Below are 25,269 nucleotides of genomic sequence, written 5' to 3'. Positions count from 1 at the left end.
ATCTATAAGATAGGACCAAATACATTGTTGTAGTAAATATATACGAGCTACTCTATGAAACCTGATTATAAATAGATACCAATACTACCTGATTTATGTTTTGCAACATGCTTACTTAGACTAAAACAGACATTATTTCTTTTAAATCTTTCTACGTAAAAGGTTTAAGTTGAGGCTCAACTTTCATTCAAATCTCCTGGAGCCACTATTAACCAAACTATTTTACGTTTTCTAAAAGCACAATTCTAACAGCGTATCACTGACATTCTTCAGCAAGGGTAACATTAAATTCTCACTAAGCAAACATTTCACAGCACCACACACAAAAACACCAAATCAGAAACAGCTATTTCCCAGCACTTATTAGACTTATGAAGCTTTTATGCTTTCAATTCTTGCAAGTTGGAAATAAGAGGAGAGAGATGGAGGGAGAAAGGAATCCCATGCTATGTTCACAAACTAATATAGCTGTAGGAACTTGAAAACGTTGTAAATTTTACTTCTCTTCTGAATATGGCTTCTTTGGAATGAACAGAACGTATCAGAATTAACTCCTTTTGTGATTGCTACATCTCATTTCTAAGATAAATTCTAATTGTATTAAAAATTTATAGCCAATGAAGAATCTGAACATAGCATTTCACTTTTACACTTAACATGTAAATTTCAGTTAGCAACTTTTTGAAAACTACTTTTAACTATATACTATTAAAAACAAGTTTCAAAAATAAAAAATAATGAAAGCCCAAGTGCAAACCACATGCGCTACGTTGAAGTACTAAAATAACTGATTTTTCATTTTTTGATTTACCCCATTTATTTCTTCAGAAATCAAAAACATCGTCATCATCATCACCACCACCATCAACATCATCAAATGACCAATCCCAGTCTTTAAATGCCAAATCAAGCAATCTGCAATAGGAGGTTTGTAAATTTATACTCTAACACTCTTTAGAAACTGTAACTTAATGTTATGACTTAGAAATCATACTTTGAATGTGCTGTAAGCATTTTAATTTTCCATTCATGGATAACAACAAGATTAAAATGAAGATGCATGCACACAAGGAAGCCTTGCCCTTTATATATAAATGTATATAATCACGTTGGCCAAGTACACCTTCCAGATATCTGAAGACAGCAATCATATTTGGGCTAATAAGAAACAATCTGCTTCTCCCTCCTCACTCCCATACCCGAGATAAACATGTAACCATCCTGATGCCCAGTTTGATTTGAGAATTATGAAAGCACATTTGTCAATGTTCCCTTCACCAAAGTGGTTAGATTGTCAGCTCGGTTTTTCCATTATAGCACCAAAAACCATGGGGTAAAAGGGGAGTAATAGAATAAGAAAGCAGCTCTCTGAATTTCAGTAGGACCCTGCCTGCTCAATGTGTCACCAAGAGCTTTGTCCTGCATATAAAAAACTAGGGACAAGGGAAAAGCCACAATTATATAAGTAGCATTATCAACTCATCTTGGCTAAATTGAACTTAGAGTTAGGATATATGTGGTCTTTTCTTTCTAATTCAATAACCTAACTGTAATATTCCTATCATCTTTGTTTTTAAAAATAGGAGTAACTGGGCCAGACGCAGTGGCTCATGCCCGTAATCCCAGCACAGGGAGGCTGAGGCGGGCGGATCACCTGAGGTGAGGAGTTCAAGACCAGCCTGGCCAACATGGTGAAACCCTGTCTCTACTAAAAATACAAAAATTAGCTGGGCGTGGTGGCAGGTGCCTGTAATCCCAGCTACTCAAGAGGCTAAGGCAGGAAAGTCACTTGAATCCGGGAGGCAGAGGTTGCAGTGGGCCAAGATCGTGCCATTGCACTCTGGCCTGGGGGACAAGAGCGAGACTTCGTCTCAATAAATAAATATAAAAATAAATAGGAGTAACTTTTTCATTTTTAAAACTGTGGTGTTCATGAATCAATCCGTGCCAAGGAACTCATCTGGTCCCCAAAGTGTCACCTATAATCACTATTGTCAGTGGTTCTTATTTACACACTTCTAAAGCAAGAAACTTTAGTGTACATGATTTACCTACTGCTCTTCACAAGGCCTCATTCCAAGAGATTTAGATATGACTGAAAAGGGCCCAAATATTTGCATTTTCAAATAAGAAACCTGAGGTGATTTCTGATATAGCTGGTTAACTCTGAGAAACACTGACAGAATAGGTTAATGGACGATTACTCTAATTTAAAATAAATACAGTGACTCAAATTACTCTTTTAAAATGTGCTAAACATAGGACAACACTTGAGAAAACACACAGATATACTTAATGCATATCACAACCTGGCACACACTCATTTTTCTAGACTTACATATAATGTAGCTTATAGCTAGGGTTTCAGCTCTACTGCTTGGGAGATTGTGATCAGCAGGCCTTCCAGGGCATCCACACCTCAGCTTTAGCATAGGTTAGGAGAAAGCTGCATTGCGTATCCTTTCAAAACCTTTGAAGTGTGTGCCAGTGTCATAATCTCAAATTTAAAAGTCGAATCGCTAGATACGAGTGCAGTGCATGGTGAGACTTCCCTTACACCTTCTCCCCTCATCCCTTCGAATCAGTCATCTAATTCTAGTTATTTCAACTGAAGAAATCTTTCCGAATCCAGGTTTATTTTCTCCGTTTTCATTGTCAAGTACTCAGTTCAGGATCTCATTAAGCCTGAATACCAATCCCTTATTGAAAGACTTCTACTTATAAATCAAAACTCCTGAGAGCAGTGTACATGGAGCTTTTCAGCTGGGTTCAGAGTTTCTCTCCAGTGTCACATCATCTTTTACCACACCTTGCCCTTGCCTTCTCCCAACCCCAACCCAACCCAAAATTACAAATACATAAGTAATTCTGACGACTTTGTACCTCTGCACATGACATTTTGCCTGGAACTGATTTTCCCTTATTTGTTTGCTTGTAAAATTATCCATCCTCCATTGTTTGAGATCTTTCTTAATGTCCTCAGGTAGAATTCTCCATGCTTCCCTCACTTCCCCCAGCACTCTGTTCATGCCTCTATCATAAACAGCATTTTACATAGTACTGTAATTGCCTGTTGCTTGACTGTCTCCACCATTAACTAATCAACAGGGATATAGTTCAGGCCTGTGAAACTTATTGTCAAAGATGCTTTGGAAAGAATGCATTTAATTTAGAGTTCTACCAACAGTCCTCAAAAGTACCCATTTCATTTCTTAATTAACCCTTGCCAGTATGGCAGGTGAAAAATGGTTTTATGTTATAGTTTTAATTTAATGTTAATTTCTTAATACAGTAGTCCCCCATATCCTTGTTTTCACTTTCCATGGTTTCAAGTTACCAGTAGTGAACCACAGTCTGAAAATATTAAATAGAAAACCTCAAAACAATTTAGAAGTTTTAAACTGCCCAACATTCTGAACAGCGTGATGAAATCTTGTGCCATCCCACTCTGTCCTGCCTGGGATGTGAGTCATCCCTTTGTCCAGCATATCCATGCCTATTAGTCACTTATTAATGGTCTTCATTATCAGAGTTTTAAAAATGGTATATGTACGGCACAGCACTATTCCTGATTCCAGGCATCCACTGGGGGTCTTGGAATACATATCCCTTGAGATAAAGGGGGACTACTGTAATCAGGCTGATCCCCTTTTTTTACATGTAACAGCTGTTTCCATAATAATGCCTGCATACACCTCAGTAATTCTGTATGGGGATGAGGCAATCTTTTTTCTCAATGATTTATAAGAACTTTTCATATGTGAAGATACTATCTCATCTTTCTCATATATTTTGTAAAGACATGGTGTTTTTTAAATTTACAAGGCTTCAATTTTGGGGTAGTTGATCCTTGGCTTTGTTTTCTCTGCTTTTACTATTTGAAAATTCTTCTCCAATTCAAGATCAGGTATATATTCATGTATGGATTTATTTTTGACACATCAAATTGTATATAACTTCATTATTTTCCCAAGCAGACTGTTAACTTTCTAACATTTAGAAATGGAGAAGAGCAAAGATAATAATGACACAATAGCTACTTCCTCCCTTAAGTTTTAACTGTGTTGCCATGTTTTACTTCTTAAAACTCGATAAATGAGCATTTGCTGCATTTTTGCTTTATACTTTTCTGCATGCATTAAATACTGCATTTAAAAAAAATATTTAAAAGAAAAATAATTAAAGAGAAATGCCCTCTAGCCAGACTGGTATCTAATTTTTTTTTTTTTTTTTTTGAGATGGAGTCTCACTCTGTTGCCCAGGCTGGAGTGCAGTGGCGCAATCTCGGCTTACTGCAACCTCCATCTCCTGGGTTCAAGCAGTTCTCTGCCTCAGCCTCCCAAGTAGCTGGGATTACAGGTGTCTGCCACCACACCCAGCTAATTTTTGTATTTTCAGTAGAGAAGGGGTTTCACCATCTTGGCCAGGCTTGTCTGGAACTCCTGACCTCAGGTGATCCACCCGCCTTGGCCTCCCAAAGTGCTGGGATTACAGGCGTAAGCCACCGCACCTGGCCCAGACTGGTATATTTTTATCTTGCATTGAAACAAATTAGGATTCCCCAAATTGTCTTCATCAAAAATTAGCATTTTATTCACAAATTTCCTACTTTTCCAGTATGGCATTTTAATTTTAACTCAAAAGTACCAAAAAAAAAAAAAATTCCTGTAGAATAGCATTTGTACACATTATTTTTATGAACTGTCAATTAATTAAGTTCTACTCTTATCACAATGAGGCAGTGACTACTTCAGTTCCAAGTCAAGGTTCCAGAACAAGATTATCTGGATCTAAAGTCATGGCTCTGCCATTTATTAGCTGGATGACCTTGGGTACACAAGCTTTCTGTGCCTTAGTTTCTTCATCTGTTAAATGGAGATATGTTAATAGCTACCTCACAGGGTGGTTCAGCGGATAAACTAGTATAATAATAGCTAACACTTATCTATTACTTTAATCAACTTCACCACTATAGAAAAAAAAGAAGTGCTGAAAACAGAGTTAAGAGGAGAAGCTGAGCGTGATGGCTCACACCTGTAATCCCAGCACTTTTGGAGGTCGAGGCGGGCAGATCACCTGAGGTCAGGAGTTCAAGACCAGCCTGGCCAACATGGGGAAACCCCGTCTCTACTAAAATTACAAAAATTAGCCGGGCGTGATGGCGCATGCCTGTAATCCCAACTACTCAGAAGGCTGAGGCAGGAGAATTGCTTGAACCTGGAAGGTGGATGGTTGTGGTGAACCGAGATCATGCCACTACACGCCAGCCTGGGTGACACAGCGAGACGCCATCTCACCCAAAAAAAAAAAAAAAAAAAAGAAAGAAAAGATGTAATGGCAGATGACCATGAGGAAAAGTTACCAAAAATGGTTAAGTGAACATTTATGGGTTCACTTTATATTTGATGTATCTAACAAAGCCAAACTTTGTTTTAAGAAGGATACCATGTCAAATTAGTTCAACTAAAGCTAGACTGACTAATGCTAAGACTAATATTAAACAAACTCAAACAAAGAGCTAGATATCAGATCACTGCCGAGACACACCACAATTCTGTGCCTCCGTTTTCTTGGATGACCCTTTACTAGTTCCACCCATTTGTATATATTATGGGCTTTAGTCCAGTAGAATGTTAAAAGCCATCCAGCCTGAGGCTTGATTCCTCCCTGGAACCATGCTACTCAATGAGATTCACGATTTGCCTTTCTGATTGGTTCTTCTAATACATCTTCCAAGAAAAAGGTCTTTAGCTGTTTAGTGCTATTTATAATCTCTCATACTTTCAAATAATGTCTTTAGAAAACAAAATATCCTGAGTTCCTTTGCTTGCTACATTTGTATACTTTCAAATGACATACTGCAACCTCTGTTATTCTTATCTATATACCCTTCAATTTGTATAAGTGACTCTTAAAATGTGACATTCAGAATGGAATACTGGCCAGGCATGGTGGCTCATGCCTGTAATCCCAGCACTTTGGGAGGCCAAGGTGGGAGGATTGCTTAAGGCCAGGTGTTTGAGACCAGCCTGGGCCACATAGGGAGACCCCCATCTCTACAAAAAATAAAAATAAAAAAAAATTAGCCAGGTGTCCTGGTGCATGTATGTGGTCCCAGCTACTCTGGGAGGCTGAGGTGGGAGAATAATCACTTGGGCCTGGGAGGTCAAGGCTGCAGTCAGCCATGATTATGCCATTGCACTCCAGCCTGGGCAACAGAGTGAGACCCTGTCTCAAAAATAATAATAATAATAATAATGCAGGTTGATTGATTCATGTAAGAGACACAGATACAATGCTAGGAGTACATGAAACAATGGAGACTCAAATGCCAAAAACAATGGAAATAATGTTGCAGATGCACAACAAAATACAAATTATATTATAAATGTGACCATCTTTATGTTTAGAATTTCAAAGAATTAAATTTTTTCACAAAATGTACACTACACATTTTACAGTCAGTTTTGATATTAGTTTTACTTACATGCAGATGTGAGAGAAAGAAATCCCTACTACTTACCGTCGCTATGACAAAATATATTAAGAAAAAAATGAAGAATGATTCACAGGGCAAAGCCAGAGTTAAAAAAAAAAAAAAAAAGTAACAAAAATCAGAAGTAAATGTACTTTCAAACAGACCATAACACTGATTTGGACTGGGAAAGGAAGGTATTTGTAAGTTAGTGTACATAAAAACAGCCTGTTACATAATTGGAAGCATGCCTCATAAACTAATTTGATATATGTTATCATATGTAGTAAAATCATTAATGTGTCAAATAGCACAAAAGGAAAAAATACATCACAAGGATATTTGGAGTTGTTATAATTCTAGATCTAGACAAACCCCTTCCGGAGTCTTAATCAAAACCAAGTATAACAATACCTGTTCTATTCCACAGGACTATTTTAAAGAGCATAGGAGATGATACATAAGAAGTTAAATGAGAGGAAAGAATACATAGAGAAGTACTTTGGAAACTGAAATCACTATACACTATAACGTATTAAAATACCATTTAAGCATTAATAGCTCTACAATATTAATAATATAAATTTAATTTTCAGATGTTTTACAGAAGGCACATGAAATGGCCTTCAGTGTCTCTGAATTCTGAGTTTCTTTAGCTTTAGTCAATAATCACTAATTTTGTTTAGTTTTATCATACCTCACACAAAATATTAAACATTTTCACTGCTGAAACACCAATTCTGCCTTTGTCATTCTAATTATTTCCTTGAGAGATTAGTTTCAAGAAAGTTTCATCTAAGATGTTTGTGGTCAGAATCAGATTTCCGACAATACAGCCAATGCACATCAATATTCATATACTGAAGGTCCTGTGTCAGGGAACCAAAAGGATACCTGAAATTAGATACCTGATCAAAGTATATGCTTTTTCCTTTAGCTAACCACATTCTTGTGTTCATTTCATGTTCAATGAATAGCCATGTTTATAAATGCTGAAGTAGTTAGTAAGTCAAGAAATGGCTATTGTGAATCAAGATATTTAACTAAAGGACTTTCACATAGCTATCCGAAAATGGCTCCATCAAAATGTTTTGGTGCATAATGATCAACCCTGACCTTACTCCATTTTCCTAACTCTACCTCAATTCCAAGGAATGGCCACTTTTACCCATTAGCTCATACTTGCATTTTTAAAGCTGGTCTATGTTGCTGCTAAAATCACACTCAAGTTACTGTTTTATAGATTTAAAACTTAAGCTGATTTTAAACCTGCCTCCCAAATCGTGTAACATAATAAAAGCTTATAATATGAAACACAGTGTGTGCACCTGACAATGTGAGGTCTGTGTACAATGTTAATTCTATCTTGTAAGTTATTAAATTACTCAAGTGCTCATAAAAGCTGAAAATCAAATCATGATACAGTAAGTCCTCACTTGACATCATCGATAGGTTCTTGGAAAGTACAACTTTAAGCTAAATGAAGTAAAACAAAACCATTTTCTTCTCATCAAGGTTATCACAAAACAATTTGGAAGGAAGCAACTTAATTCCAGGGCCTGCCATTGTTTTGCTGAAAGTCGCAGGTTCTAAGAACCTATGGACAATGTTAAGTGAGGGTTTACTGTACAAACAAACACAACAAAAATCTTTCAAGATTTTTGGTTGAATTTACTGTATGTGTGTGATTTAGTAAATAAATGTATATTACTTTCATCTGAATCAATGAATATGACATGCACATTAAAACAGTTCCAAACATTTGGTATTCCACAGTTCACTAAAATACCAAGCAAAGGAAAACTAACTAGGAAAATTTGTAGTTTGAATATAAATAGCAAAATATTTTAATAGACTTTTTTTTTTTCTTACCGCATTTTAATTTATTACCTAGGTTTGTTTGGGGCAAGCTGTCGACTTGGCCGTCTAATAGACTGGTTTTGCTGTATCTTCATTGAAGTTCTAGGAGAGGATCGTGCAAAAGGGTCTGGAGCTGGGGGCTTTTTAGGTATCTTTTTCACCAATCGACTAACCCACTTCTGCTGCTCTTCTGTAGAGTTTGCTAGTAATAATAGATTCTTTGCCGTTGAAATATCATAATACACTATAAAGAAAAATTTGAAAAAAAAATTAATGTACTTAAAATGATCTGAACATAACCAATATCGATGGAGCAAGTAATTTACCATTTACCTTTGCAAGGTGCTATAATCTCCTCCTTTTTGTCCATGTGATCTTTATGACACTTAATATGGCAACGGCGGCACTCTAAAGCAGGAGGAGGCTTAAACATGTGCCACAGGGGCTTCATACAAGCCTCACAGTTGGTTGGGAAATGATAAAGAGTAGGAATAAACTCATGTCCCTTGTGGCAAATATAATTAGATTTTTCTCCAACTGGCTCCACTGGAAATTCTTGTTCCTTCTTACTTTCTCCTTCATTGGCATACAGAATCTATTAATGTCAAAAGAACAATAAATGATTTCCAAACATGCTATTTCTTATGTAGTAACAATTCTGATAGTGTAGGTAAAATAACATTAGCCTAAATTATTCAAAGAGAAGAAAATGTATCTGAAATACAAACTTAAGCTCTTGATTACGCAAACTTAATCAAAAGCTTATGTAAGAAAAGTCATTAAGACAGTCACTTTGGTTTGCATTTCAAAAGAACTGATCCTCTTCAAATGCTGCCTCCTTATTTTCTTTGTAACACCCATGCTTTAGCAGTACTATCAAAATAGGTCAGCAAAAGGCAAATGTGCACTTCATAGGTGTTAGGAAGTTTTTCTGGGAGGGACTGTTCAAAACAATCACTTGAAGAAATGTGGTGATTATACTAATTGGTGTTTTGTAATACTTAACAGAAAACTGGGTAACAGCTATAAGCACAGCTTCATTTTAAAAGTCCTGTATTTTGAGAGTTGAGGGGGAAAAGAAAGAGGAAAGGCTGTGTATTATACTCCAAATAAACATGATAAGCATCCAGAAAACAAGGAGCCAACTTCCACACAGTACACCAAGCACAACGGCTCTTACATAGAAGGAAATCAGTAAGTCACTGTTGGTTTGACTAATTTTAAAATGGAAGTAGTAGAGGGAAGAATGTGGCTTCACTTTAAATTGGAGGTAAAAGGGTTACAAGGTACAAAATTTACCTCCATAACGGACTTTTCTAACTTTCTAGAGAGCTGAGATTACACAAAAACAGAAGGGAAAAAAATTCATGCTTAAAAAGTCATAACCAACCTTAAACAAAAATATAGCAAAGACCAGAAACATGATACAAACACACTACAAGGTTTAACAAATAAAATGGAGACAGGAATGAAGATGTTCCCAAACAGAATTAAGCACAAAAGTCACAAAGCAACAAACCATCTTTAAATAGGACTGAAACAGAAAGGTAACCTGAAGAGGGCCAAAGAATGAAGAGATTTAATATGTCACGTCATTTGAGAACTTCTAAATGTGAAAAAAAAACAAAACAAAGCCAACCAACCAAATATAAACAAAACTATGTTTACCTGGAATATCCTTGGAATTTCTTTAGCATCTGCTCTATATACATCTGTCTGTGTAACTGGTCGGACATGAAATAACTTGCTATAAAAAATTTTGAATAAAGGAATAAAATATCACCCAAGGATCAAATTATATATTAATTATTCTATACTTATGTCAGAAGTTAAACACTGACTACTTTGACCCATGTTAGGAACTCAGAATATTTTGTTCTATTAATTATATAATTAATTAAGATTTTTACAAACCTCTGTCAGAAATTTTCTAATTAGTTTCAAAAAATAATGTATCAAAGGCCCATGAAATAAAGATGTTTCAGCTAACCCTGTATCCCAGACTTTCATCCGTATGAAGCAAATCACAGAAAAATGTAACAATAGTACAGCAGGAGCTATTCTATGACTAATAAATTGCATTGTTACTCTTATACTTCAAAAGGTAAGAAAAGATACAGTTTCTAAATATTCTAATAAAAACACTTACTCTATATCTAAAACCATGTAAGGATTAGATTGTTCTTTATCTTGTTCACTGTCATAGAAAAGAATCTTCTTACTGCTTACAATCACATACTGTTAAAACAGGGAGAAAAGAAATCAGTAATTCAAGTGTTTATATACCTTATTGATTTTTTAAAAATAAATTCTATATTAGCAATAAAAATCATACTAAGTAACTAAAAAGTACTTAATATATCTTTAGGAAAGTCTTCCTTAAAATAACAATACATTTTGTTTATATTAATAGATATTTTAAATAAGCAAATTGTGGGGAGAAGTAAAGTAAAATATTTTTTGGACTTAGCTAGCTTTGGGATCCAACATCATTAATAATCTTCTCAAAAATAAACACAATAACATCAATAATCATAGTAAGAGAGGAAAATAAATAAATGGGTCTTTTTTACTAGATTCCCACCCAAACAGCAAAAGTATCAAAATCAACAATTTCCTAACAATAAAATCTGTATTATTAACAAGATATGAGGACAAAAAATTTTTTACAAAGATAATTAAAATCATATCATTTCAAATCCTAAAGTATAAACAAGTTCTATGTGTCTAAAAGTACCAGTCACGTATATCTTGCAACTACAAAAGCCAAATGACTGGAGTTAAAACAAAAACAAAAGGCTCATATTCCAAAGTATCAATTACCTTTTTAACCCATCCAAATTTCTTAGTGTTGTTTCGTGCAGGCAATGAAAGCCATCCTTCTAATCTTGATTCTACAAATAAGCACAACATATGAGAATAAAGATAACAATTCTCCTTAGATAATAAAGAACTTAATAAAATTTTAATACGAAATTTATAAAACAAATAAAATATATCCTTTAGAATTTATCACTATACATCATCTAGGATACAGTAATAGTACAGGATCAGCAGTAAAAAGTTATGCAATGCAAAACAAAATCCAGGTTATATCATATTGGAAACAGATAGTCTATAGTTTTATAAAGTCAAATGTTCCACTGATTAAATTCATGCATTTGTAATCAGAAAAGCTGCCAAAATAATAATAATAATAATAATAAAAAGCAGCAGCAGCAACTCTCTATTCTCACTGGTACACCTGCCTCAGACTCCTTTATTTTTCCTTTGGAAGAGGGCCACGTCATGCACATTTTCAAGGAGTAAATATATTTTTTATAATTACGTGTTCAGAGAAAATGAACTTTTAGAATAACTATTGTAAAATAAAATAATGTAAATTTTGTTTTATTTTTTTTGAGATGAAGTCGTGCTCTATCACCGAGGCTGGAATGTAGTGGCGTAATCTCGGCTCACTGCAGCCTCTGCATCCTGGGTTCCAGTGATTCTCCTGTCTCAGCTTCCCAGGTAGCTGGGATTACAGGCACGCACCAGCACGCCCAGCTACTTCTTGTATTTTTAGTAGAGATGGGGTTTCACCATGTTGGCCAGGTTAGTCTTGAACTCCTGACCTCAGGTGATGTCTGCTTCAGCCTCTCAAAGTACTAGGATTACAGGCGTGAGCCATCACAACTGACCAATTATGTACATTTTAGATAAAATCTGGTTAATCAGCAAAATAATCAAAAGATTTCTAAATTCCAAAATATCAAAATCAGTAACATTGTAATTCAACTAAGGAATGTGTATGAATCCTTGGAATTTGTTTTAATGACATTTGATCAATGCCTTTTAATGAAATAAATATGTGAAATAGCATTTGGGGAAGTTATTCTAATAGTAAAAGTAGCTATCACTTATTTAACTTCTATTATGTATCAACTGTGCTGGACGCTTTACATAAATTCCCCTAATTTAGATGAGGAAACTGCAGTCTTGAAAGATCACATAGGGCTGCCTCTTTGACTCTGAATGAAGGAACTCTCTGGTTTTTTCATTTAAACTGTAATCTCTTTCAGGGTAATGACCAGGCAAAATTCTTTCATGTTTCTTATGAAGAACATATGCTTAGGATAATGTCAGTAAGTACTCAGTAAAAACCTTAAGTTTATCCTCTGAATCAGTGGAAATACTTTTTCTGTACCATCACTCTTGTTATAAAACTTCAGGAAGAATTTCTTCTTGGTTGAAAATGGCTAAAACAAGCAATGAAACCATGCGCTCTTAAGCAATATAATGTATTACTCCATTTCTCGCAAGTTGGCCTCTATCAATTACAACAGCAATGTCATGAGAAAATACCTTAAAAACAAATTCTTTATTCATGCAGCAGTTTATTTTTAACTGAGTCTACAACAACATAGTAGAGTTAGTGGTTATTAGTTAATGTTATATAAAAAAAACTTCAAAAGGACTAAAATTAAGGGTAGTGAGAAAAACTCCAAATATGAAAAGATTTTCAGGATATCACCTGTACCATTAGGTTCCGATGAAATGGGTAAGTAAGGCAAAGATTCTTCTTCTGAGTCAGAATCAGAGTCAAGGAGCATGTGAGAACTGGAAGGCTTAGTGGCAATATTGAGAGAAGTAGAGGAACGTTGGTAGGTGAATGACATGGATTCCATAGTGTGTGACTGAGTGATATGAACTAAACACCCAACATAAAAGGAAGTAAGAATGCAGAAAGAAGAGAAAATGAAATGAAAGCTTAAAAATAGAGCTAATATTAATATATAATAACTTAAAAACTAGACATGTGGAGTTTTTCTTTTGTATGTTTATGAAAAACTTTGTAAAAAAAAATCAATAAATAAAATAAGCTTGAAATGTTACTTGAATCCTTACTCCAAGGAGTAGGTTTTCCCTTAAAGAAAATACAAACATTTTTCCTTCAGAGCAGTCAGTCGCAAGACTTAAAACAATCAACTGATTTATATTTAAGACAAACAGTACTGCTGAAAGCAAATCCATACCTGGAAACCCATCATCTGCCTCAGCATCCCCTGGTCCACTGCCTATACTGGAACTATCCAGACCAATATGCAAGGCTTGGAGTTGTGACCGCAGCTGCTCAATGTCACTGTCTTTACTGTCCAATGTCATCTGCAGTTCAATTCGAATCTGGCTCTCTTCAGCTATTTGCTATAAGAAATTTAATTACAATAAGTTAATTGGATGCAACACAACTCAACATTTTGCTTCTGGGTTCAATAATAATTATTAAATAATAGAAATGGTCTATAACCAGTAAAACAAACAGACATGAAAATAATTCTACTTCTTAAAAAGAAGTCTTCAGTAGAGTCCAGAAAGTATCTTACTGCCTGCATTTCATTCAGTTCTTTCTGATACTTGATCATCTGCTGGGTCAATTTCTCACGTTCAGATTTAAGCTCCATATGTAGCTTTCTATTTTCCTTCTCTTTTCTCCGCACATCTGTGTCATTACCACGCTTGACAGGTTCTTTTCGATTCATGATCTCAGCCAACTTATTCACAGCCTTAAAAAAATGTAAAAATAAGTATAATACATAAGTAAATTATGTGTATGGTTTCTCAGTATCTCATCAACAGCAACAAGTTATGCAATCACAAATACTCTCCTTCCCTACACACAGGGCTACAAAGAAACACTTTTTATAATATTTAAATAATACACCTTCTTTACTACTCATCATCCTTCTCCATCCAATGCGCCATTAGATTTTTACTCGTGTTTTCTGAGAATTATAATTTAAATATTTATAGAATTGATCTGATGTTGCTTTCTACCATTATGACTTTTTAGTTCTAAGAGAGACTTTAATAGGCAGACCTTTCTGCTTTTATTCTGGAGGAAGAACATTTTGCAGTGGCATCATATTAATAAAATATTCTATGTCCAACAACAGTGAAGAGTACCTAGTACCCCACCTGTTCATGCAACACATATGCAACTGTAGGAGTTGGCAGAGAGTGAACTAACTGACCCTTTTCAGGTTGTCAGTAAATGGTCAATCCCAACAGTTCTTAAAAGTAGAAAAACATATTAAATTACAACAATAAATTGAAAGAGAATGTGATTCCAAAAGGAAAAATTAAGAAAAATTTTAGTAGCTATAGAATTGAACAATATTAATCAAATCTAACTTCTCCCAACCTGGCAAAAATCAGATAATTGTGACTTCACAAATATTGGTACATTCGATGACTATGCTACCAACTTGTAATGCTTGAAGTAAAATGTAAAACAGATAAACTGAGACAAAATTCAAAATCATATTTAGATTCTATTATACATACTTGAGTTTTGAGTGTTCTTTCTGTTAACAGCTGCTTCTCGAACTGTGCTTTAATAGCTGCTGCGCTTATTTCTTCGTCTTTCAATCTTGACAGTTCTGAAACATGCAAAAAAGTTAAAATTACATTGGTAATTACAGCAGCTGATAAACATTAGGTATATGAAAAATAAACATTTTTGTTAATACATACGCTCTTGAACATCTTTCAGTTTGTTATTTAATTCTTCTTTCTCATTCGCAAGATTGGCAACATCACTAGTTAGTGTCCTATTAGTTTCTTCAAGCTAAGAAATGAAAGAGGAAAAAATAATCACATCCCAATTTACACAGTTTATGTTATAAAACAATGATTCAAATAAGAAACATTCTAGAATATTGTTAAACCTCTTATTTTATTTTTCCTTTTTTTTTTTGTGAGAGTCTTGCTCTGTCACTCAGGCTGAGTCTTGCTTTGTCACCCAGGAGTGCAGTGGCGTGATCTCAGCTCACTGCAACCTTCGCCTCCTGGTTTCAAGTGATTCTCCTGCCCCAGCCTCCTGAGTAGCTGGGATTATGGGCATGTGCTGCTACACCTGGCTGATTTTTGTATTTTTAGTAGAGAAGGGGTTTCACTATGTTGTTCAGGCTGGTCTCAAACTCCTGGCCTCAAGTGATCACCTGCCTAGGCCTCTCAAAGTGCTGGGAATACTTATAGGCATGGGCCAAAGCACCTGGTGTGAAGGAAGTTTAATTGTAAATTATGTGTTTCCCCTTTCCACCCATGATTGTATTTCATTACATACACATGAAACAATACATAGCGTGGCTTTATGTGATTTTCTTCTTCTTTTTTTTTTTTTTCTCTTTTTGGAGACAAGGTCTCAAGCTCTGTTGCCCAGGCTGGAGTGCAATGGCACTCGATCACCACTCACTGTAGCCCCAGCCTCCAGGGCTCTAAGGGTCCTCCCACCTCAGCTCCCATGAGTAGCTAGCTGGGACTATAGGCATGAGCCACCACACCTGGCTACAGTTTTTTTTTTTTTTTTTTGGTAGAAACAGGGTCTCACTATGTTGCCCAGGCTGGTCTCAAACTCCTGGAGCTCAAGCAATATTTCCACCTTGAACCCCCAAAGTGCTGCAATTACAGGCATGAGCCAGCATGCCAGGCTGTGATTTTCAATCTTACTGAATTTATCTTTCTGTAACTGTTTTCACTCAATAGCATATTAAATTATTAAATTGCTGATACAAATGAAGACCTAACTAATTCATTTTAACTGACATAATAGTTTCATCTACTATTACGTTTAATGCATGCATTCATTCATTCATGGATATTTGAGTTTTTGCTAATATATTTATGCTGCTATAAGCATTGTGCCGAAGTTTCTATAGTGTATTTATCTTAATGTGGACTTTCTTTGGACTGCATTATGTGAATGCCTAAAATTTACTGGAAACTGTCATATTACTTACTGTACTATGCCATACCAAATTTATACTTCCCATAGTGAATAAGAATGCCATTTTCTAGACATTCTTCAGACACTTGAAATTGTCAGCCACTGAATTTCTGCCAACATGATGGGTACGAAATGGTATTTCAAAGTTGTTTTACCTAGGCTTTTCTTCAACAATACTGAGGTTAAGTATGTGCTTATATATTTAGGTTTTCTCTTTTAGCTAAGTTTTCTTCCAAATTCTTTTATCTTACTGAATTACAGACATTCTACATATACTCTAGATACAAATCTCTTGTTTAATAAATATATTACAAATATCTCCTTTCTGTCATTTGTTTATGCTGTCCTCTGTCATATGCAACTTTTAGATTATGTTCTAATAGCTTAAAATTTTTTTTTTTTTTTTGAGACGGAGTCTCGCTCTGTCGCCCAGGCTGGAGTGCAGTGGCCGGATCTCAGCTCACTGCAAGCTCCGCCTCCCGGGTTCACGCCATTCTCCTGCCTCAGCCTCCCGAGTAGTTGGGACTACAGGCATCGCCACCTCGCCCGCCTAGTTTTTTGTATTTTTAGTAGAGACGGGGTTTCACCGTGTTAGCCAGGATGGTCTCGATCTCCTGACCTCGTGATCCGCCCGTCTCGGCCTCCCAAAGTGCTGGGATTACAGGCTTGAGCCACCACGCCCGGCTAAAATTTTTATTTTTCATAGTTAGTCCTTAAGATAGCTAGAATTTACTTTTGTGTGTGGTGTAGTGGGGATTTAATTTTATTCCTTTCCACATAAAAATACAGTTATTCCAAAACCATTTATGAAATGTGTCCTTTCCCTGTGATTTGTATACTGCCACCCCCATGATATATACCAAGTTCCTGTATGTGAAAAAATCTTTATGGCCTCCCTTTTTCATTTCCACTGAACAGGATTGAATATCCCTGTTCTAATACCACACTTTTTAATTACTGCAGCATTTCAATACGTCTAGTTAATTGATAGGGTAAACCTAACTACTTGATATTTGACCTCTCTCTGAAATTTTTATTGCAATTTTTTCAATCTGCATGGAACTGTTTTCCTGGTAGTCTCAAGATTCTTCTGAACTGAGTTCTATTTAAAAATAAAAAAAAATGACCCTTTCACTTTAGACGTTTAACTTTGAATTCATTAACAGGTGAAGTCACTTTTAGTAAGCTCCTCTGACAACACTGAGAAGATGACAGTTAACTAGATAAAAAATCTTGTAGTCAGCATATATGATTTTTCATTTAGATTTGTGATACTTAGTATGTCTAAAGAAGGTTTAAGATATAGCAATTTAATTATAATCCAAAAAAGCACCAAGAATTTGACTTACAGAAGCAATTGTGGCATCTTTTTCGGTAAGTTCCTGTTTGTGTCTAGCCATCATCTCTTTGATCTCCAGTTCTTTCATGATCTTCTCTTTTTCCAAATCAGAATATTGTTCTTCAGCAATTGAACGAGCCAGTTGCTCAGAATCTGCTTTGGTCAAGGTGATCTCCAGTTGGGCAGCCAAGGAGTCCCTACATTTTAGCAATATATCATTTTAATGGTTCAGTTTTCACTATTAAGTGAAAGTTTTTGTCTAATTCACTTCATCAATAATTTTTTATTTGGTGATTACCAGGCATTGTTCTAGGAGCAAAGTATACAGCTATGAACAAAAAGAGACAAGGGTCTCATACTTACCGTTCATCCTGTAATTCCTGTTTCTTTTGCTGTAATTCTTTACCAAGTTTGGTCTTTTCTTCACATTCTTCTTTAAGCTCCCTAACTTGTGTTTTATAAAGGGTCTAAATAGCAAAATAAATAAAATGTATATCATCATCAGGAATATTGCTTCACATTCAAAAGCTATCCAGACAAAAAGGAGAACGAACACATACATATATCTTCTTACTGTTAAGTCCCTGAGCAAATGAATAGTTTAATGAACTTTCCTATTTCTAGTCATCAATTAACTAATACAAATTCAGCTAATAATTAAGAAGCATGATTTTCAACTGGATATCATAGTGATATTTCTCATTTAATAGCATAGATAGGTAAAATGAATAAGGAGGGAAGGAAAAACATTAAGAATTTAGACAAAAAATGTTGTTGGCTTAAATCAATAAAACAGGAGTTTCTACTTCATATTTCTAAAACTGATCTCAAAAAAGCACTATTAAAATGATAATTTTATTATAATTTTATTTCTTGCCTTATGAAAATATTTTCTTCCTGAAAACAATGCTGTTAATCAGCTTCATCAGGTATGTTATGTGCTTAGAATTATTTTTCTAGCAATAATAAATTTCTCTTAAACTATCTATATTCTTTTGCCCAGCTGCTCTTTTTATATGAGTTGTATGATATAAATAAAACATCCCATCCAAAACTGTTTGCTATTTGCAAATTAATGCGTCTGGAACTTACTGAGAAATACTGTTCTGCTTCGAGCTGATCCTGGAGCTCCTTCATTTGCCCATCTGCATCCTGACGTTCTCTGTGAGGACAATAAATCAAAGGTTTAACTAAATTACACACATTTTAAAGGAGCAGCTCTCATGGTATGGTCTGGGGGAAGCACTGGGAATCTCTGAGGTTCTTCCACAGAACCCATGAGGTCAAATCATTTTCATAATACCGAGCACCATGGCTTTTTTTAAAGTCTCATTCCCTCGTTATGTACCATATGTACTTTTCCTGAGGCCACATGACTTGTAATTATGTCATTCTGATGGTCAAAAAAATATGTGTTTGTGTGTTCCTGTGTTTTAAAGTTTTCTCAGTTTTAATTTCTAACACAATACAAATCATTAGATATAACAAACAAAAACAAAAATTCATTTGGAACCCTTGATAATAATAATAATTATTATTTTTTGAGACGGAGTCTCGCTCTGTCGTCCAGGCTGGAGGGCAGTGGTGCCATCTCGGCTCACTGCAAGTTCCGCCTCCTAGGTTCACGCCATTCGCCTGCCTCAGCCTCCCGAGTAGCTGGGATTACAGGTACCCACTACCTCGGCCAGCCTAATTTTTTTTTTTTTTTTTGAGAAGGAGTCTCGCTCTGTCACCCAGGCTGGAGTGCAGTGGCCGGATCTCAGCTCACTGCAAGCTCTGCCTCCTGGGTTCACGCCATTCTCCTGCCTCAGCCTCCCTAGTAGCTGGGACTACAGGCGCCGCCACCTCGCCCGGCTAGTTTTTTGTATTTTTAGTAGAGACGGGGTTTCACCGTGTTAGCCAGGATGGTCTCGATCTCCTGACCTCGTGATCCGCCCGTCTCGGCCTCCCAAAGTGCTGGGATTACAGGCTTGAGCCACCGCGCCCAGCCAATTTTTTGTATTTTTTGTAGAGATGGAGTTTCAATGTGTTAGCCAGGATGGTTTCGATCTCCAGACCTTGTGATCTGCCGTCCTCAGCCTCCCAAAGTGCTGGGATTACAGGCGTGAGCCACTGCGGCCAGCAGAACCCTTGGTAATTTTTAAGAGTTAAAGGGGTTCTGAGACCAGTGTTATACTAAATCAACACTGAATCACACATTCACATACAGACATTGTGATCAGCCATTTATGCCAACCAAGTGTAAGAATCCAAAGAGCACCTCAAATCTGATGATCTTAGTGGGGAGTGAAGAATGCCTGGGAGGGGGCTTCTGGGGAGGTGAGAAATGCTGGCTTTAGATCTAAACATGGATGGTGGCTGCACAGATTTGTATACTTTGTAAAAATTCACTCAGCTCCACACTTAGTATTTGTGTACTTTTTCTGTATTATGTTAATCTTCAATAAAGGAATAAAATAATAAATAAAATAAAAGCAACCCCAACAACCCATTTAAGAAGCTAGGTTGAAATGCTATGTTAAATTCTGGCCTTATTTTAAAAACATAAAAATTATAGTTATCCCAAACCAAAACTAAGGAGGAATAAAGCAAGATAGAGAACAATACAATTTGTATGATATAATTTAAAAACAAGCAAAAAACAAAATAAAATGTACAGAAAACTCAACCTCATATATATTTGTTCAGATATATGGATAAAGGCACAGAAAACGGTCTGGAAGGAGAAATAACAAGCCGCTGACATGTTACCTCTGGAGAGAGGAAAATGTCTGCATTCATGAAGGACAGCTTCTACTGCTTTATCTTTTTTTTTTTTTTTTAATATAGTCTTGAGTATTTTATAATGGGAAGCTATATGAATACCACTTGGGTATATAAAAAATCTACAATGCAGGAAGGCTCAGAGGGAGCACGTGATTTAACCCCAGTCTCTCCAGTTCGCATACTGCTTAGGAGGTTTATCCTCATTCCCATTTAACATAATTTGGTCACTTTGTTTACTCACTGGCTCTTAAACTTTCGGGTAAAAAAGGAAGTTATAACTCAATGTCACTTAACTGTGTCATTTCTGTATTTTATTGTTGATAAGTATACTGTTGAGAATTCATGATTCTTATTTCTCCATGAGGCAAAGATGTGAGAGATGCTATTTAACAAATATATGAAAGGTCAAGTTTCAAAACTGTCCAATCATTGTCAGTTAAGCCCACTTGTAGCAAACCACAGTAGATTTTCTTCTTCAAGAGCTGATATCTTTCATTTATATGTAACTTTTAAAACCTAATATTTATTAGGTATTTAAGAAAAGTAATTTTCAGAAAGTATTATTTCAGAAAGCAACCATGTAATAGGCACGTGGTTACAAATGAGGAGTACAGAACAGCAGGAAGAAATGACGAGAAGTAGAAGTCTCCTCATGCCACACCTCTCCACCCCTACTAATCCTGTTCCCCTATAAGAAATAACTGTTTCATTTCTGTGTTGTCTTTTGGTGGTTACCTCCACATCTCAGTTATTTCTTGACATAAGTTTTAGATATTATTTGCCAATTCCCTGTTGTCAGACTTGAAGTTAGCTCTCTTGTCTTCCCCAGCCTCTCCCCACCTCCCAATATAGTTGTATCACTCATCTAAGTGGTATAATGAACCCCCCATTTCCCTCTTAGAGCAACCACAAACTACAATCTCCCCAGTTTATTAGATGAGAACTCTAACACTCCCATCCTGTCTTTGTTTTTGAAATTTCATGACAGTATGTCTAGATGTAGATCCTTTTTCATTGATTTGTGGAGTCCCTTCAGTCTAAAGACATTGCTCCTTCGGCTATGGGAAATTCTTCTCTATTATTTCTTTAATTTCCTCCTCTTGGTTTTTAGTTCTTGCTGGAATTATTTGCTGGGTGCTAGATCTCCTGGAACAGTCCCTCTGTGCTTTACCTATGTCTTTCAAACTTTCCATGTCATTTCTTCTTTTGTTCTACATTTTAGGAAATTTCTTTGACTTTCCTTTGAACTCTTCCAACAAATTTATATTGGCAGTAATTATTCATCTTCAAGAGCTCTTTCCTATTCTGGCTGTTCCTTTTACATTGTATCTGGTTCTCAATTAATGAAAGCAGTATCTCTTGAAATCTTTGATCAATACTAATTACCAGTAGCTTTTTACAGTGCTTTTGTTTTTCCAGAACTTTTAGCAGTTTTCTTCTACTGCTTGATACATGTTTCCTCCAGGGGCACTTTTCCTCTTTCATTATCATAATCTTCCTCTTTCAGATTACAGGCTTTCCTCGAATGCTTAGTGATACTTGGTTATTTATTTTCAAAGGAGGTGAGAAAAACTTTAATCTCTATGTATGTAGGAGTTTTCTCACTGGCAAGCTTCAGTTTAAGATGAGAGGCTTTAAAAGCCAGCATTAAGCAAGGGGACCCCTAAATGCCAGAGTGAGAAAGGCTTTTCACCCCATATTAGCTGTTCTAATTACCCCAGAGGTTATACCCAATTACTCTGTAGAGGAGAATGCTCTGATAAAAACCCTAGTGGTGGGAGGTGCCTGGCTGCAGACATATCTGCAAGGGTATGATCAACAGATTATGTATGTATGATATGTATGTATGTATGTGTGTATGATAGAGTATGATCAGCAGATTAGTTCATTTAGTGTCACAGCTTACTCCAGGCCTTACTTGCTCTGAATACTTTAATACTTTTTTTCCATCTATATCCCACTTCATATATACCCCTGGCCAATACTCCTTTCTTCTTTTGTTCTACTTCATCAGTCACAAGGCTTCCATCTAACTGCCATCTCATTCGCTACAGAACTTTCTTGCCCTCCAACGCATTCTCTTTCTTATTGTGGGTTTATACATTTTTAAAATTCCTTTACTAGAGTTTTTCTGGAATCTTACAAGAAAGAAGAGATACATATGTTGGCCATTTAAAAAAGAAGCCAACATAGCACTTCATATGTAAATTCCCATTCCATGTATTTTTTTTTAAATCTTGCATTCAATTACTTATGTACCTGCTTTATCTTCCTCACTGAATAACTAATGATAAAATGCTAGTAAGCTTCTCATGGGTAGGAAATGTATCTGGTTAATCTTTCTATCTTTCACAGTAACTACTACAATGCCTTACATCTAAGAGGGATGTAAACATTCATACAACATTTATTGAGGATGTAGTATATGTAAAACCTTAATCAAGGATTGGGGGCCGGGCACAGTGGCTCACACCTGTAATTCCAGCACTTTGGGAGGCAGAGCCAGGCAGATCACCTGAGGTCAGGAGTTCAAGAGCACCCTGTCCAACATGGTGAAACCCTATATCTACTAAAAATACAAAAATTAGCCAGGCATAGTGGCGGGCACCTGTAATCCCAGCTACTTGGGAGGCTGAGGCAGAATTGCTTGAACCTAGGAAGGGAAGGTTGCAGTGAGCTGAGACCACGCCATTGCACTCCGACTTATGCAACAAGAGTGAAATTCCATCTCAAAAAAAAAAGGACTAGGGAGAATAAAATATAAATAAATGATTTTTGCCCTTCAATTTTAACCCTACGAACACTTCCTCTATAACCCTATTAGGTGGCTAAGATAGAAAACATGGGTGTCTTTGGTGGGGAGAGGTAAGGAAAAGAGGGATTAAGAAACAACAGAATGCTATTCACTTACAAGGAAAATAAGAGGCATACACACTAGGTTTAAACAAAGCATTATTAGAAGTGGGAAGGAAACACAACCTAGATGATTAACTAGCTCTTACATTTGAATAAACACTATTGTTAGAATAAAAAGCTGGCCTGAAATGAGAGAGAAAAATAAAGCTAATATACAGGAAAAAAAAAAAAAAAACACACAATGAAAAAGATGTCTGATTATTGTTCCAATTTCTAGTTCCAATTTTAAAAGTTTAAATCTCATGAAGTTGAAGGTCTAGGCTTACCCTGGCAATAAATAGATCAGCCAAAAACAAAAAACAAAAACAAAAAAACAAAGTCTACTTGAATATTTTGAGCATCCTTTCTTAGACAGTATCAATCTTACTGACCTGTCACCAGGTATGCATTAAGCAGACAATTACAATGAGGATAAATTAGTAGTAGCTGTAGTCGTTGTAACAGTAATAGATCTAGCAGTAATAGTCCCTAACACTTCTCATATGATGCATGCTTTAAATAAACCATTGTTATCCTTTAGAAGATCCCTAACAAGGAAGCAATTACTGCTCCCTTTCACAAGTGTGATAAAAGGCTTAGAGAAATTAAATCATTTGCCCAATGTTGGTTAGGTGGTAAGTAACAGAACCAATATTCACAACTCTGTCTGGATCCAAAGCCTTTGTTCTTTCCACTCTATCACACTGTCTTTCATCAAACAACTAGGATCCAATATGACCTCTGGTCATGATTAGGAAGAAGTAATTCACCTACTAATAGAATAAATGGGACAAATTTTAATAGTATATCTACTATATATTTAAATTTATCTTTTTTAGAGTTGAGTTCCTGTTATGCTGCCCAGGATGGCATGTAGTGGCTATTCACAGGCATGATCACAGCACAATCTCACTTCACCTCAAGTGATTCTCCTGCCTCAGCCACCCAAGTAGCTGGGACTACAGATGTGCACCACCGTGCCTATAATATTTTTAAAGTATTTTAACAATATGTTTTCCACTTTATAAGTAAATCAAGTAGAGCACTAGAGTATATCCTATGACACGATTAAAAATTTACATGCTGTTTATTTAACAGTCAAACATTTCCAAGTCTAAGAAACTAAGGAAACAAACAACAGGCACACGGACAATAAGCTTGAGAAAGAGCCCTGAGGAGGAATCTAAAAGCATGGTGTGAAAATCCCAGATATTTTCTTCTGCCTCATCACTAACACTTCCTCTATCATCACATTGTAATTAGGTAGCAGCGGTAAAAACTGTTGGGGAAACAAATATAATCTTGAAGGACAACAGTGACACTCAACACATTACTTATACAGAAAGAAAGAGAAAACGTGGTCAGGAAAGTAAAATGCTCAAAAGAAAACCCACAGATACACCAAAATTAACTTATACATGGATAATTCTGCATATTAAAACATCTCAATCAATTAACTTACTTTCGAAGTTCAGCATTTTGTTTTTCCAAGTTCATTTTCATTTCCATGAGATGGTTATTTTCTTGCTTTAACTGCTTTTCTGACATTTTTAGTGTGTTAACCTGTTGTGTTTGCATCTTCAGGTCATTTTGTGTAAGGCAGCGCTTCTGAGTTTCTTGCTCTATTTTTAATGTCAGGTTCCTAACCTAAGAAATAAATTGTGTACTTGGTATATAAGTAAATTATTTCTATTTCTTGGTATAAAATATGGTGATGTAAAACAGATTTTTTTACCCTTAGGTAGCTAATTCATTTCATACTAAAATTTTTTTTGTATTTCTAATAATATTATAATTGTATTTTTAAAATAAAATATAATCAGGTAAATATAACTTTAAAAATGTTTAAATTATGATTCCTTTAGTATAGCATCAAAATTTAAACCAACAAGTTGTAGACTATTATAAGAAAAACTTTGAAATTATGAAACCATCACTAGACCTTCATGAATAAACTTATTAATTCATTAGTTTATTATTAATCATTAGTACACTTAATACTTACATCCTCATTTAGCACATCTTTCTGTTTAAGGAGCTCATTTATTTTCTGCTGCGACTGTTTGAGGTCACAGTCTAATATAGAACATCTTTTCTCAGCTTCTAGCAATAGGTTCTCCACTTTCTGTTTTAAAGTTCTTTCCTCCAAGAGCTTCTTCTCCATTTCTA

At 35.6% G+C, this 25,269-nt stretch overlaps 1 protein-coding gene across 6 annotated transcripts in view; it reads right to left on the bottom strand.

The window, feature by feature from the left end:
- The window catches only part of ROCK2 (Rho associated coiled-coil containing protein kinase 2), a 169,950-nt gene that overhangs the window by 4,640 nt on the left and 140,041 nt on the right, over positions 1–25,269 (bottom strand). For 2 of the 6 annotated variants that reach the window (XM_033176550.1, XM_033176549.1), the window contains exons 19-32: positions 25,106–25,266; positions 24,563–24,747; positions 18,532–18,601; positions 17,803–17,906; positions 17,450–17,636; positions 14,849–14,942; positions 14,660–14,754; positions 13,699–13,878; positions 13,351–13,519; positions 11,159–11,229; positions 10,485–10,573; positions 10,004–10,082; positions 8,669–8,930; positions 8,366–8,579 (exon numbers count right to left, since the gene is read on the bottom strand). In XM_033176550.1, the coding sequence (XP_033032441.1) occupies positions 8,366–8,579; positions 8,669–8,930; positions 10,004–10,082; positions 10,485–10,573; positions 11,159–11,229; positions 13,351–13,519; positions 13,699–13,878; positions 14,660–14,754; positions 14,849–14,942; positions 17,450–17,636; positions 17,803–17,906; positions 18,532–18,601; positions 24,563–24,747; positions 25,106–25,266 (1,960 nt within the window). Of the gene's footprint in view, positions 1–811; positions 916–8,365; positions 8,580–8,668; positions 8,931–10,003; positions 10,083–10,484; positions 10,574–11,158; positions 11,230–12,848; positions 13,026–13,350; positions 13,520–13,698; positions 13,879–14,659; positions 14,755–14,848; positions 14,943–17,449; positions 17,637–17,802; positions 17,907–18,531; positions 18,602–24,562; positions 24,748–25,105; positions 25,267–25,269 lie in introns of all 6 variants that reach the window. The other 4 variants (XM_033176544.1, XM_033176545.1, XM_033176546.1 and 1 more) reach the window with 4 other exon arrangements.

This window comes from Trachypithecus francoisi, unplaced genomic scaffold (assembly GCF_009764315.1).
Source record: "Trachypithecus francoisi isolate TF-2019V2 unplaced genomic scaffold, Tfra_2.0 Lachesis_group17, whole genome shotgun sequence".
Classification (NCBI taxonomy): domain Eukaryota; kingdom Metazoa; phylum Chordata; class Mammalia; order Primates; family Cercopithecidae; genus Trachypithecus; species Trachypithecus francoisi.
Note: the sequence above shows the minus strand (reverse complement) of the source record. Positions and strands in the feature narration are given on the sequence as shown.